This window comes from Podarcis liolepis (assembly GCF_965112155.1).
Source record: "Podarcis liolepis genome assembly, chromosome: 12".
Classification (NCBI taxonomy): domain Eukaryota; kingdom Metazoa; phylum Chordata; class Lepidosauria; order Squamata; family Lacertidae; genus Podarcis; species Podarcis liolepis.
This window is the reverse complement of record NC_139563.1, coordinates 39,745,684-39,761,580: the sequence shown is the minus strand read 5'-3', so window position 1 is coordinate 39,761,580 and position 15,897 is coordinate 39,745,684. Positions and strand designations below refer to the sequence as shown.

The 15,897-nt window shown below is 42.0% G+C and overlaps 1 protein-coding gene across 2 annotated transcripts in view; it reads right to left on the bottom strand.

Annotated features, from left to right (window-relative positions):
- Nucleotides 1-15,897, bottom strand: part of KCNH8 (potassium voltage-gated channel subfamily H member 8) — a 150,512-nt gene that overhangs the window by 72,512 nt on the left and 62,103 nt on the right. For both annotated transcript variants that reach the window (XM_083467882.1, XM_083467883.1), the window contains exon 3: nucleotides 11,612-11,743. In XM_083467882.1, coding sequence (XP_083324008.1) covers nucleotides 11,612-11,743 — 132 coding nt within the window. The remainder of the gene's footprint in view (nucleotides 1-11,611; nucleotides 11,744-15,897) is intronic.

The window sequence follows — 15,897 nt, the reverse complement described above, 5'->3', positions numbered from 1 at the left end:
TTCTTTTCCTGTAGCTATTATCTTAGTACAGGCAATCCATGAGGGCTAGAATTCAGCATTCGCTTGTTTTCCAGCTTTCAGATTTCTAATTGTGGTGCTGATTTTTTATTTCATTTTACACAATGGCCAACTGAGGTATCATTTATACTGCCCTCCATTCAATGCAGTTGCCATAGCTTCAGCAGAGTATCTCTGGGTTTATCCTTGTATAAATTAGTGCAGAGTTTGACCTATATTCGATAAAATGCTGGGATCATCTGAACGTACTGTGACACAGCATGACACACACACCTACAACCTGTTCTGGAGAATGATCCTGCTCTCAGAAATACGATAGTTGCTGCTATACAGATAACCCCACAAATATAAAGCTACTAACTAGGAATGAGAGTATCATCATGAATCATATCAATGTGTAAAACACTGTGACTGCAAGAGTTCAGTTATCTGCGCAGTAGGCACCAAGGAACTCAATGTGAGTTGGGCTGTGAATTGCCTATTGCCCATTAATCAACACAGAGGATATGCCAACTCTGTCCACATCATCTGTGATGCTCCTTTTTTGAACACCTGGCGGGACCCTCAATGTCGCAGAAGGGGACTGAAAACACATTACTTGTCTTGAAAACAAATGCTGTGGATCGGAATAAATGTGTATAGAAACAATTTATACCACACTAACAGTGCAATCCTGTAATACAGAGCTTCCCAAACTTTTCATGTTGGTGACATGTTTTTTAGACATGCAAAAGCAAAGCGGAGATTAAACTAACCCTTTTCCACCCCTGGGAAGAGCACAGGGAGTGTTCATGTGACATACAGTGGTGCCCCGCAAGACGAATGCCTCGCAAGACGGAAAACTCGCTAGACGAAAGAGTTTTCCATTTTGGAGGTGCTTCGCAAAACGAATTTCCTATGGGCTTGCTTCGCAAGACGACAATGTCTTGCGAGTTCCTGCTGGTTTTTTCCCCTTCCCCCCACCCTTTTTCTAAGCCGCTAAGCCGCTTATCAGCTGATCCGATCAGCAGATAAGCCGCTAAAAGCCACTAAAAGCTGCTAATAGCGCTAATCCGCTAATCCTTCAATGGGCTTGCTTTGCAAGACGAAAAAACCGCTAGACGAAGAGAATCACAGAATGGATTCTTTTCGTCTTGCGAGGCACCACTGTACCTACATATTGCATCCGACACACTAACGTGTTGTAACACACAGTTTGAAAAGCTCTGCTGTAATATGTCTATTCCAAAGCAAGTCTCATTGAGTTCAACAGGACTTGCTCCCAGGGAAGTGGAAACAGAACTTCAGCCTTAAGAATATATATCTGTTCACACACTGATTGTGTGTAATTATTACATTAATTGATTTATTTGATTTGCTGCTCACAATTCCAACTTTAGCATCTCATGAAGTAGGTAATCACCTACAAATGTCCAGGCTTGTTCAATAAAAGCATTTCAGATTTCAGGTACAATGGGAACAATTTGGTGATTATTATTTTTAATGAAGTCTTGCACCCTTTCCTCAAGTAATTGTAAACTTAAACTTGTTGCTAGAAATGAGAAAAGGAATTTGGGGAGCTTCAAACTAAGCTGTCCATCAAGCAAGCGTAATTAAAATCAATGCCAAATATACAGATGAGGTGAAGAAAACCCAATTAGCACAGCAAGAAATCAGCAATAGATAAAAAGTGCATCTTGACGTCTGCACAAAAGGAAACAGCGAGACTTGATGCCTACATGATTGATGTGAAGGCTTAAATGGAAAGCAAGTCCATTAATGAGGCAACACAGAGGGGCAATCACCTCTCCCTAAAATGATTCTGGACATGTTTTGTTCACCCTGCAGAGCTGGCCAAGGAGCCTTTTTTTAACACTGCTGTGAAACCCCCAAAGGCTTTTCTAGAATCATGCCATCTACTTGAATGCACTGGTTTTTATTTTTACAGCTTTTTTGCATTAGAATGAACATCCTAATCTTCAAATCATTATAAGCCACTGCTAAATGCAAGGTATTTGGATGGAATTCTCACATTGGAGAAAGCACCGGCACACTCTTCCTGAATTCACACATTTTATTAACTTTCAGGGCCACTCAGAGATTAATAAGAGAGGCCACATTCTATCAGAATCACCCCTAACCAATGCCTTTCTTCTCTTTCCTCAAAAGCACCCAGAAAAGGAATTCACTAACTTCCATAGGCAGCTTATTTCATTGCTGAAAGAAACAAAGAATTACAAATCATAGGAATCCAATGTAATTTACACTGGGGTAAAATTTGCTGGCTTGCTGGGTCCAGAAGATGATAAATTCTTCTTGAGATAAATGTCTTCTTGAGAGGCCAAATGCTTTGGCTGCCTCTAAACGAAAACCTGCTCCGGAACCAGAAGATATTAGCAATTATCAGCCAGTTGCTAACGGACAAGGTGTTTGAAAGGCTGGTAGTTGTCCAGGCATTCTTTGGATGAGCCTGAGTTCCCAGATCCATTTCAACGGAGGGAGGGGCTTCAAGCAATCCCAGAAGACTCCTTCTCAGATTCTTGGCATTACGCCATGGGGTCTGTAGGGTTCCATTTGGTCCACCGTGCTATTTAACATTTGCATGAAATCACTGAGAAAGGCCATGCAAAGATCTGGGGTGAAGTGTTATGAATAAGTGGATGACACTTAACTCTATTACTCTTTTTCATCAAATTGAAGGTAAAAGCAGCAGGAGTGCTAAATCAATATGCCATCAATGCCAGGCTAAAGTAATGTTGAAGGACACAGTGGCAATCCTGCGCTAGATAGCGTTGAACTCCCCCAAAAGACGCAGGTTCATAGCCTGGGCAATGGTCCTTAATCTGTCACTGTTACCAGCACATAAATTGCTTCTGTGGTTAAAGGCCATGGAAGACTGACTAATTGTTGGAACGAGAGAAACAGAATGGAATATCCAGTGCTTTCTTTCCTTTAAACAAATGCTTAGGGGTACTCTCATTTTCCTACTCATATTGAAATACTACTTCTCCATGAGGCCAAACTTAGCTTCACAAAATGTTTAGGGATATGCGTACCCCTGCGTACCCCCCAGAAAAAAGCACTAGGAATATCCTAGAAGCAGGCAGGGTTCCAGCCAGTCAGCTGGAACAGGAACAGGAACACTTTATGCAGCAACATTTTCTTGTAAGTCCCACCTGTAATGATACAAATAGTCACTGGAATAACACAGTGAAGGAACCTAGACATAATTCTGTGATTTATGCCGCAGCAATCAGCTAGAGCTATACAAGAGAGGAAAAAGAGGGATTTAACAGTATTTCCAGAAAGCCACATTTATGCAGAAAACAGGTGAAGAATGCCTCTAATATATCTCAGGCAGATATGATTAAATAAAGAGCATTGCATCGCAGACTACAAAAACTAGGGCAGCTTATCTCTGCATTACTCAAAACAAATGGTTTAAGGGGCAGGCCAGGTGTCAGGGAAATCTGAAACTGATATAAATCTGATATAAAATCTTATACAACAGTTGGGAAGAATAGTGGCATATTTTTGAGCTAGTTTGCAACAGTGTGCATCTAACAATCTCTTCGTCTAGATGCAACTCAATACTTTGGTAGATATTATGCTTTAGTTTTATTGTATTTTAGTGGGTAGTCTGCTGCCCTGCTCCTGCTGCCCGGAGCACGGGGCTCGCTGAAGCAGAACGCTCCGCGCTTCGGGCAGACATCCACAGCCTGGGAAACCCAGCGAGAGTTCCCGCAGGGCTCCCTAGGCTGCGGATAGCAGCCTGCTGCCCGGAGCACGGGGCACGCTGAAGCAGAGCGCTCCGTGCTTCGGGCAGATATCCGCAGCCTGGGGAACCCAGCGAGAGTTCCCGCAGGGCTCCCTAGGCTGCGGATAGCAGCCTGCTTCCCGGAGCACGGGGCGCGCTGAAACAGAGCACCCCGCGCTTCGGGCAGATATCCTTTTCTCCTCTAAAAACTACGGTAGGTGCGTTTTTAAAAGCTCGGGCTTCCCCCGCGGCTTGGGGGGGGGGGATAAAAAATTTTTTCTTTATTTCCCCCCCAAAAAACTAGGTGTGTCCTATGGGCCGGTGCGCCCTATAGGGCAAAAAATACGGTATATTTTTATATGTGTTGGAAGCCACCCAGAGTAGCTGGGGAAACCCAACCAGATGGGTGGGGTATAAATAAAATAAATCATCATCATCACCATCACCATCGTTGTCATCATCATCCTAAATACCATCCCTCAAACCCAAACAAATACAAACCAAGTTTTAGCTCATTGGAAAGATGTTTGGAAATGTATTGGTAGAAATAATGAAACTAAACTTAACGTACAGGAGACTTTATTGCTTATGAGGATCAGGCAATGCTGATCCAAGCTGATTCTGGGTTTATCATCTAGTTCAAACTTCTCAGCTCGGACTCCTGCCTCCCAAAAAAACCTATGGCTCAGCTCTGACACAAGCTCCTGAGATCAATCACACCTTTTAAACTCTATTAAATCCTTAGTGGATTGAAAAAATCCACCCCCGAAATTGAGATTCTCAGCATTCCCATTACTGAAATTTGCACCAAGCTCAACTTTCTGCCCCATTCTAAACCTCTGCCCAACATTCCAAATTTTGTGAAAACCTGGACCTCAGAAGCTCAAAAGAAAACCTAAGCCAAATAAAAACACAGGACAACATACTGTTGCATTATTTACGGTACTCTATGTCCAGAATGTAGGTGTCATTGGCACATAATAGTGATTGAGAACAGATGGCTATAGAGTAGCCATGGTGATAATCATATGGCCAGAATAGTTACCAGCCTATATTTATCAACCAGCCTATATATCAACACCAGGCCTATATTTTATTCAGAAGATGAAATATTTGCATTGATTCTACATTCTGTCATTCTTTGAACGCTGCAGCAAAATCCTGCCATCATGCTTTCCACTGTGCAAAGAATTTCCTTTGACTTGAATGAATTTTCTCTGCACAAATGCTGCTGCAATTGAGCAGATTCTGTGTCTTTGCATACAGTTGGTTCAGCTCTTGAGTACATTCCTCTGTTTATTAAGTGACCTTTCTCATCTGAGAAAATGTATCTATCCTGCAGTGAAACTTTAGTCCTTGGAAGATGATAAAGATTATCCATAATTCAGGAGGAAAGCCAGGCATTCAATAATAGTTATTTGTTGATTGCTTTTCTAAGAAATCTCAAATCTTATAAGTGTGCCTCGCTTGTTCTCAAAGGGCTGAAGCAATGCAGGTGAGTCTATAGGCACAGATTGCCCCAAATGAGATCTTCCATAGTGGTGCAGGTTTGGAAAGAATTCGCCACAATAATGGGGTGAACAAGTCTTTATAAAAACCTGTGTCGCAGAGGCTAAGCATCTTTCCAAGAACTTCATAATCAGCATGAACTGGCGAACCCATGCAATTTATTGTCCAAGATGTGCAGAAGTTCACCTATGAATGTCAGTTGCTGGGGAACAACAGTAGGACAGGTCCATTACCTTTGTGCTTTATTCTTGGCTTTAGAGGGGTATCTGGTTGGCCACTTTAGGAAAGAAGATACTGGCCTTCTGGTATCAGCTTGCAGAATCCCCCTTATGTCAATAATTCTTCTTATGTAAGTAAGTGGATATGCACAACGCGGGTGGCGCTGTGGGTTAAACTACAGGTTGGTGGTTCGAATCCCCGCAACGGGGCGAGCTCCCGTTGCTCAGTCCCTGCTCCTGCCATCCTAGCAGTTCGAAAGCACGAAGTGCAAGTAGATAAATAGGTACCACTGCGGCAGGAAGGCAAATGGTGTTTCTGTGCGCTGCTCTGGTTCGCCAGAAGTGGCTTAGTCATGCTGGCCACATGACCCAGAAGCTGTACACTGGCTCCCTCGGCCAGTAAAGTGAGATGAGCGCTGCAATCCCAGAGTCAGCCGCGACTGGACCCAACAGTCAGGGGTCCCCTTGCCTTTAAGTAAGTGGATGGTGGTTGCCTAAAGCTTCATCTGCTAACCTATTTATTTATAGATTATGCCCCAATCCTTTCTCAAGTACTGTCATCTCATGAACCACATTTGTCTGTGATATCTGGGTTTGATTATTATTTTTGAGTGGGCATCTATTTAAATTAACACTAGGAATGGCAGAGAAATTTGGTTCCGTTAGGATTTTAATATGAACCTACCTACTTTGCACCTTCCAAAATAATAGGTGAACAGAAAATAGCTTTCCTTCAATATTTAATCTTCTCCAGATTTTGTGATAAGGAGTTCTAAAATGTGGATATTAGGGGAAAGTATGCATCAAAATGCATATATCAGTGAAATAACATAGTGTTTTATATTAGGATAAATTGGTTGTGGGATACGGGTGGCGCTGTGGGTTAAACCACAGAGCCTAGGACTTGCCGATCAGAAGGTTGGCGGTTCAAATCCCCACAACGGGGTGAGCTCCTGTTGTTCGGTCCCAGCTTCTGCCAACCTAGCAGTTCAAAAGCACATCAAAGTGCAAGTAGATAAATAGGTACCGCTCTGGCGGGAAGGTAAACGGCGTTTCCATGCGCTGCTCTGGTTCGCCAGAAGCGGCTTATTCATGCTGGTCACATGACCCGGAAGTTGTCTGCGGACAAATGCTGGCTCCCTCGGCCAATAAAGCGAGATGAGCGCCGCAACCCCAGAGTCGGTCACGACTGGACCTAATGGTCAGGGGTCCCTTTACCTTTACTAAATTGGTTGCAAAAAGGTGGATATCAGGCAAATTGCATATAAAATGTGTATATTATGAGAAATTTGCATTAAAATGCTTTTACGTTTTTATTAGGATTTTTATTTTTATTTTTACTATGAGTAATGGTCGATATTTTTGAACACTGTGGGTAAAAGAGCAGGCAATTACTAGAGGAATGTCAGCAATAAGTAGAAAGGCCCAGGAAGGGAAGGGAAGGGAAGCCAGGGATCCTAGGCAAGATGAGAGATGGTGATGTATAGGTGGTCTAGGATGCAAGGCATGATATGTCTATTTCCACATTTACTTGCTCTTTTCAGTCTGGCCCACACAAACATATAAACAGCAGGCTAAATTAGATCAAGGAAAGATGTTTCCAGTGTTCATCTATAAGATCAGGAAGTAATTAATACATTCGGTGATTCAGCTAAGATTACTTTAAATGTGAACACAGTTGACAAAGACGTAACCAGTATTAGAATCTTTCCTATGCATTACTCAACATAATGCAAGGGACTGAAATAACCCTTGAGAGGCGGTGACTGCTAAACGTTCATTTGATTCTTTGAAAGCAAAACAGTTTTTCTAAAATAGCACAGCACATTTTCTGCACGCTGTGGAAGAACCATCCTTTTTTGTCAGGTTATGCTAAATCTGGCGACGAATAGTGTCTCAAAGCAGTATTTTATTAGAGGATTTAAAAGGAGAGAGAGAGAGAGAGAGAGAGAGAGAGAGAGAGAGAGAGAGAGAGAAGGTTGATTGACTTTTAAATGCATGACACTGAGTGTTATGGAAAACTCTTTGTTTGGAACCTAATTAGCAGTGTAACTTGTGGATAATTGAAAAGTAATTTACTGCTTCTTGTTGAAAGTTACAAATTTAAATATCACTTGTGGAAAATTGTTTCAAAATAATTGCCATGCCAATAGTGTACTGAATTTTTGAGCTGTTTTGTCAACTGTGTATAGACTACTCTTTGTGGTGAATGTAGGGGGTCCTGCTGAGGATGTAGAGCTCTACAATTCCACCTTTCTAGAATTCCGTCTCCCATTGCTGCTTTCGCAACATTCATATCATAATTGGCAACTGTTGATGATGATGATGATGATGATAATAATAATAATAATAATAATAATAATAATAATAATAATAATAATTTATTATTTGTACCCTGCCCATCTGGCTGGGTTTCCCCAGCCACTCTGGGCGGCTTCCATAGAAACCAAAAATACACTAAAATATCACATGTTAAAAACTTCCCTGAACAGGGCTGCCTTAAGATGTCTTCTGAATGTCAGGTAGTTGTTTATCACTTTGACATCTGATGGGAGGGCGTTCCACAGGGCGGGCGCCACTACCGAGAAGGCCCTCTGCCTGGTTCCCTGTAGCTTTGCTTCTTGCAATGAGGGAACCGCCAGAAGGCCCTTGGCGCTGGACCTCAGCGTCCGGGCAGAACGATGGGGGAGGAGACGCTCCTTCAGATATACTGGACCGAGGCCGTTTAGAGCTTTAAAGGTCAGCACCAGCACTTTGAATTGTGCTCGGAAACGTACTGGGAGCCAATGTAGGTCTTTCAAGACCGGTGTTATGTGGTCTCAGAGGCCGCCCCCAGTCACCAGTCTACCTGCCGCATTCTGGATTAGTTGTAGTTTCCGAGTCACCTTCAAAGGTACCCCACGTAGAGCGCATTGCAGTAGTCAAAGCGGTTACACCCAGTTCGTCTTTTAATCTGAGTCTCAATTGCTGCTTGCGTGACTGCAAGGTGTCCAAGGGTAAGGTGAGTAAGCAGTTTATAAAATTATGCATCGCATGGAGGAAATGGATGGATAAAAGTTTTCCTCCCTCTTTTATAATACTAGAATTCATGGGCACCCAATGAAGCTGAAGATGTTGGACCACAGCCACGTCTGAGTATTCCGATCAAATGATCACAAATGACTTGAAGGCCTTTTCATAAGTTCCAGCCAAGCACACACACCAAATCTTGGCAGGACAGAAAGAAAAAGACTCTAGAGGAGCTCAACAGCTAGTCATGCTTGAACAGGATGACAGTTCTGTAGAAGGCAGTTTTTTCAAGTAACATGGTCCCAAGTTATTTAGGACATTCATTAAAGGTCAAAGCATCCACCACTACCTGTCCTGTCCTGAAACTTAATTGAAAATATGGCAGACAAGTAATCAGACCCTCCCAACAGAGTGCCTTTTCCTATATTGCATACTGGTAACAGAAGTTAATTTCGTCGCCTGCTTCTTGGGAGAAAAGCAATGACAAACCTAGACAAAATCTTAAAAAGCAGAGACATCACCTTGCCAACAAAGGTCCATATAGTTAAAGCTATGGCTTTCCCAGTAGTGATGTATGGAAGTGAGAGCTGGACCATAAAGAAGGCTGATCGCCGAAGAATTGATGCTTTTGAGTTATGGTGCTGGAGGAGACTCTTGAGAGTCCCGTGGACTGCAAGAAGATCAAACCTATCCATTCTTAAGGAAATCAGCCCTGAGTGCTCACTGGAAGGACAGATCCTGAAGCTGAGGCTCCAATACTTTGGCCACCTCATGAGAAGAGAAGACTCCCTGGAAAAGACCCTGATGTTGGGAAAGATGGAGGGCACAAGGAGAAGGGGATGACAGAGGACAAGATGGTTGGATAGTGTTCTCGAAGCTACCAGCATGAGTTTGACCAAACTGCGGGAGGCAGTGGAAGACAGGAATGCCTGGCGTGCTCTGGTCCATGGGATCACGAAGAGTCGGACACGACTAAACGACTAAACAACAATACAAGTTCCAGAATCCCCGGTATTCTGTCAGTTTCCTGCTGGGATTTCTGGAACTTGTAGTCCTCAACCGCATCAGGTAAGGACAGATTACACTGGAATTTAGAAGTGCCCAGTGCTACTGCTTTCCCCTTTTTCAAATTTCTGGGCCTTGGGCTAGGGCAAGGTTCTGGCAGCTCATGGGATCAAGGCGAGCATAGCCCTGTAATTCACAGCAGGCTTTGTGAAAGTCTGGGTTCAGCTCAATTTTGGTATCAGGGTTTTAGACTTGTAGGACCAGGAATCTGCAAGCCTGGTGTTGTTGTCTAGTAGCCAACTGTAAAGTTCAGTCCTTTTACAACAGTGAATATGGCAGGAGTAAATTAGGCAAAAGGTTGAAAGAGTGAGGATGATGTTTCATCAACAACTATGATGGTGTGGGAAAATAAATAGGCATAAGATTTAGACATAATGAAGGGTCTGCACCAGAATAATAATATCCACATCGGTAATCATAGCTGGCAGATTACTGTGGCAACCCTAAAAAAGTTTTTATTAACTATTATCCCCAAGGAATTATTCTTCCCAGTGTATTGCTGCTTAATGAAATCAATTTTGTCTAGCTTTTTCTTTGCTCCTAATAGAAATTCAGCAGCAGCAATAATAATAATTATAACAAAAACCCGGAAGGTACATAGTAGAACCATAAATATTTACAGAAATCTTGATAATGTGTAACTGAATTTACCTGGCTAGCATTACTCATCTGAAAAATAAGGCTTTGGAAAACAACAATAATATTTTCTTTTCTAAACTATTCTGTAGTTCACAATTCTATCTATTTTTCCTGGGCACTCCTTGTATTTTATAAGCATGCAACTGAAAATACTGAATATTGGCAAGGGTCCAAAGAACCATTAAACTATTTTCATGAGCCCAAGGGATATTTTTGCTGCATTTCTTGAACATGGTGTTGCTGTCAGGAGCTCATCCTACTCTCGAGTAGGACCCTGGCAGATACGCATGCTCGACTAGCATGTTCTCTGCCTCCTGGTCGATCGTTCGGGAGCTTCAAAAGCTTTCTTCTGCCCGAACATCACAGCGACTGATGCCAACAGACATCAGCACACTTAGGGATCCGCAGAGTCTTCACAGGTCAGATCCCGTAGAATTAATCTGAGTCTTGAAAAAGCATACAAAGTTGAAAGAGAAAGTAGGAAAGAGAATTACTCTTCTGACATCCTCCTTCAGCTCTATGGGTTTTTCAAGGGAAAATCAATAACCAGCTCATGACTAAAGGGACCGGGAGATGTGTGGGTGGTTCAGAGGTTTCATTGATGCTGCAGAAAGATGTCAAGGGCACCATAGTGCTTACAGGCACCAAGTATTTGCACCCAGGAGAATTAGAGTAGCTACCCACTTCTCCAAGGTGCTGACTTGCCCCTCACATTGAGGGGACCCTGCGTTGTGTGACATGATTTGCATGTCATGCTCCCTCTATGTGTCCCACCCCTGCCCGGCATGCAAGTGCTGCCCAGCGGCAGCGGGCAGCAGGGGGGTGGCGGCCCCCTCAATACTGAGGGGGGCTCAGCCCCCTACCCACAAATATTGAGGGGGCTGAAGCCCCTTCTGCCCCCTATAGTTGGTGCCTCTGTCACACTTACTTTCAGAAACAGATGGAAACTAATGCCAGCCCTCCTGGTGTCCTAAGCATGGTCTGAGGACACATGATATGGCCACATTTCTGAAGGTAAGCAAGTCTGGGTCTGCTCAGTGATGAATAGGAAACCACCTTGGAACGCCATGTAAGCTTCCTTGGGTAACATGATGGGGGGGGGGAATGTGTGATATAAATGTACTAAATATTAATTATGGTGTGATTTCAGCACGGAACTACTGCTGGACACATGTGAACTAAGCAATTGTGATACATGGAGCAGAGTCTCCTGCAATTCCAACAGTAAACAAGCAGTAAAGTTCTAATTTTCTAGGCTCAATATGGTTATAACACTGCAAATGACATAAATTCATGACATACCTTTTCCACTGAGTTAGAGCCTAGTCACTTCTATAGTAATGTACATTTTTCACTCTTGTTTCATGCCACACTTCTCTGAAAACATGTCCCCTTTTATTCTGGAAATGATACGAACCTTCTTTTTTATCTTCCAGAGAAACCTTCACTTTTGTATCCGTTATATCTTTGAAAGAGGATAGAAACAGAACTACATCGCCTTTCTCATTCTTAATAGGGACAATGTCCAATAGGCACCAAAATGAAGACCCTGTAGGGGGGGGGAAAGAATATATTTAATTCAAACAGCAATCTTTTTTCTTCTTTGGTAGAAAGATATATTTAAAGAATGAAAATTACAAGTAATGCAATTTTAAAAAATACCAAACCAAAACACCCATAACTTATTTAAAGGGTCAATAGTCAGGAAATCACAGATGTTCAGCTCCTGTAAATCTCTTTGCATCATCAGCTGAAGCTCAGTAATTCTGCTTCCTCTGAAAGCAAAGCATTAATTTAAATGCAATATGCATCTACTGGGATCATTAATAGTCTAATGAAGCTTTTTTATTTTTCTTACATGGTATTTCCCTTTTAACTTGGCTTGTGTTTCCTATTTTAAAGAAATGTGCCCCCCCCCCCCAGTATGTTAACTTTGGCTTATTAACCTCCTTTACTCACTATCAAATGCCATTACTTTAGATTATGCCATCTCTCCCTCCTTGCCCTCCCCCTGGCATTGGTTACATTCCTGGCGTCTAATGTATGACTCCACTGTTTCAAAGACATTAAAACTAATCACACTCTGCCTTAAAATAGAAACTAAAGCATAGCTCCTCAAATCTCAGCTGTTAAATACAGGCAAGTTGAAACTCATTAAATGCTTGATTTCTACACAGGAGAATATCTGATACCCCTCTGCCTACGGAAATTACTGTGATAAATGTCTTCTGTGCAGTGTGTTAATTGCACTATGGCAGCATGGCAGGATTGTTTAAGCACACTAGTTCTAAATGCATACAATTACATGTGTTTAAAGTCACTAATTTTTTCCTGAATGAATATGATGGCTGTGATTTTTATAGTCATACTACATGCTACTACTTAACATGATAAATAGTAGCAAGTTGCCATCTACACAAATATTTTATGCAGCAGGAGGAAATGACAGCACTCCCCAGTTATTTCCAGCAATATGCCTCGTGTGTTGAGGTAAATGGAATTCACGTACCAAGGAAATCGGGTCTGAATACACAACTACTGGACATACATTTTGGAAAGTGTCTACCAAGGCAACAATAATACATCATAATAAAATGCAGTCAGGGCTCCTTGGGATTTTTCAGGGTAAAATCCCCCCTGCTTAACCTCAGGTGAGTGATTTGTGTGTTCCTGTGGTAGTCTATGCAGGGCTTTTCTTTTCAGCTGGAACCCAGTTCTGGCACCTCTCAGGTGTTCATAGTGAGTTCCGGCACCTCTTTTTCTAGAAAAAATAGCACTGGACTATGAGGATTCTGACCCAAAGAAGGAGCAACCAGCTGGTTTAAGAACACCAGTGGTGCAACCTTTGGAGGTGCTGAACTGGGACTCTGACACTGAGCTAGAGTCAGGGCCTGCTAACCAGGAGCTCCCAGGATCCATAGACACACAATTTAGCAACAAGCACTGATCCAGGTTTGCCAGTCAGAAGGTCGGTGGTTCGAAGCCCCGCGATGGGGTGAGCTCCCGTTGCTCGGTCCCTGCTCCTGCCAACCTAGCAGTTCGAAAGCACGTCAAAGTGCAAGTAGATAAATAGGTACCGCTCCAGCGGGAAGGCAAACGGCCTTTCCGTGTGCTGCTCTAGTTTGCCAGAAGCGGCTTAGTCATGCTGGCCACATGACCTAGAAGCTGTACACCGGCTCCCTCAGCCAATAAAGTGAGATGAGCGCCGCAACCCCAGAGTCGGTCACGACTGGACCTAATGGTCAGGGGTCCGTTTACCTTTACACCTGGGGTTTCACATACTCCAGTGTCAGTTTTCCAGTGCAGGCAGCATGGAAGGCACGTTTCCATGCCCATTGTTCAATCTGGACACTGAGAAGTGAAGTTACAGGGAACCAGGCACAAGGCCTTTTTAGTTGCACCCGCCCTGTGGAATGTCCTCCTGGCAGTGCCAGATTAGGTACTGTCCTATGGGCCCTACACCTTTAGGGGCCCCATGACAACGGATCAAATAATATTGTTTTGGTTTATTTAAATTTTTGATTGGTGAAATAAAAAACTTATTAGGAGATAATTTGCAAGCCCCCCTCTGCACCCCAATTTTGACTTCTTAGGGGCATCCACAGCATTTAATCCAGCACTGCCTCTTGGCAGATGTCAAAGAGTTAAACAACTATATAATTTCTCATAGGCATCTGAAGGCAGCTCTGCTTCAGGAAGCTTTTAATGTTTGATGCTGTGTTTGTGTGGGAAGCCAACCAGAGTGGCTGGGGCAACCCAGTCAGATGGGGAGTACAAGAAATGTTATTATTATTTTTATTTATTATTAAAGGTGGGAGCAGACAGAGAGACTATAGAGCACTAGACTTTAGGCTAGAGGGTTGCTCCTAGCAACAGGGTACTCCATTGCCCATACACAAGAAGGTCTCATAGACTAGGTACAGTTTCTCTGTTTCTCATTTTTTCAAACACCAGTTCTTCACTTTTCCCTATCAGTTTGCATTTAGAACATAATAAAATATGGAACAAACAGAAGACAAATTAGGATTCAATACCTTGGCAACGCAAACTGTTTGACCATATAATAATGATAATAAACAGAAGCAGCATTTATTTACAACTCTGAGAAGAAAACATATGGTTCTATTTTATCTTCAAAATTATTATTCCAAAAAACCAACAACAATAAAAATAGACTCTTTCAACAAATCTCTTAATTTTTCTCCTCGAGTTACTTCTTGAGAAATGAGTAAATTTTAACCAGCAATGAATGAATGGATTTATTATAATCACTGACTTGTTTTACATAAACGAAACACGTAATAGTTAACACTGTTTAAATAAAACAGTCAGTTGCAGCTAAAGCAAATAAACCACCAACATTAAATTAAACTAGGACTGTAGCTAAATAAGATGTATGTTAAACTGAGCAATTCAATGTCTCCAAATTATTATTTTTCCAGTCTGGATTGTCTGTGTGGATTTCTAGTGTTCTGGAATACTCAGTTCTTGCAGCAGCAATTAATTCTAAATCATCAGTGTCAGTGTCTCTCTTTTTAAATATGCCAAAAGAGTTATCTTCAAATGAAGCAGAAATGTCACATCCTGCCATTTCTTTAATTTTATTTAGAGCTCCTCTCTAACCATAGCAGGTGGTGAGGCTGCCTTGCTCGCACCTTGGGAATATGGCGGGTTGCTGGCACCAACCGAGACGGGAAGGTATGAGGCAGTGGGAGGTCAGGGTGGGGCAGGCGCTGCATGGAAACCAATCCAATGCTTTTAATGTCACATCTGCACTACTCCATGCTGAGATCTCTTTAGAAATGTATACCATATTTTTCCATCTATAAGATGCCCCCATGTATAAGACGCCCCCTATTTTTGAGGACTCCAATTTAAGAAAATGGGGGGAGATATTATCCGTGTTATAAGACAAGCCCAGATTTTGAACATTATTTTAAGTAAAAAAAACAGTCTTATACACGGAAAAGTATGGTATTTATAAAAAGTAAGGTTCATGAAAAGTTTTAAATTTAATAAAATGCTCACAGATGTTTTGATGGATGAAAGGGCATTAGGATCGTGTATTGATCTTTTTTGAAACCAACCTTAATTTGGCAACATTTCCTATATTCTTGTTTTATCTGTGCTGCAATATCAATTGGGAAAGTATGTGTCCTCAAGCCCTGTGCCAGATCACGATTCAAGGCACTGATTTTTTAAATTATTATTTAATATTGTTCATAGCATGATGAACTTGCAGCAATAGTATTAATAAAATAATACAGAACATACATGCTAAATATAAGCCAACATCAATGACGTAAGAGAGAGAAGATACCAGATTCACCGACAAGCTGAAATCAGATTAAACCTCTGAGGTACTAGCTGAAAAAAATCAATAACTTTGAGTACTTGTTGAATGGTGGAAGTCAGAGACCTTCACATTGTCATTGTTTTCACATCTTTACTGGTTTCATTTTTTAAGATTCTAACACATAGGAAAATAACTATGTTAAATAAATGCAATTATTTGTACACTACTAGTGTGTGAGAAATCCAGTGGCTATGGCATTTCAAAGGTGGGGGGGGGGAGTTATTGTTTTTTAGAAAGCTTTTCACAATAAATAACTTCCTTTGCCTCAGCTAATACACACAAAAGGCACTGCCTCTGTCAATAATCACTGTCTTACTAAGATCTCCTTCGTAGATTTATATTTATGC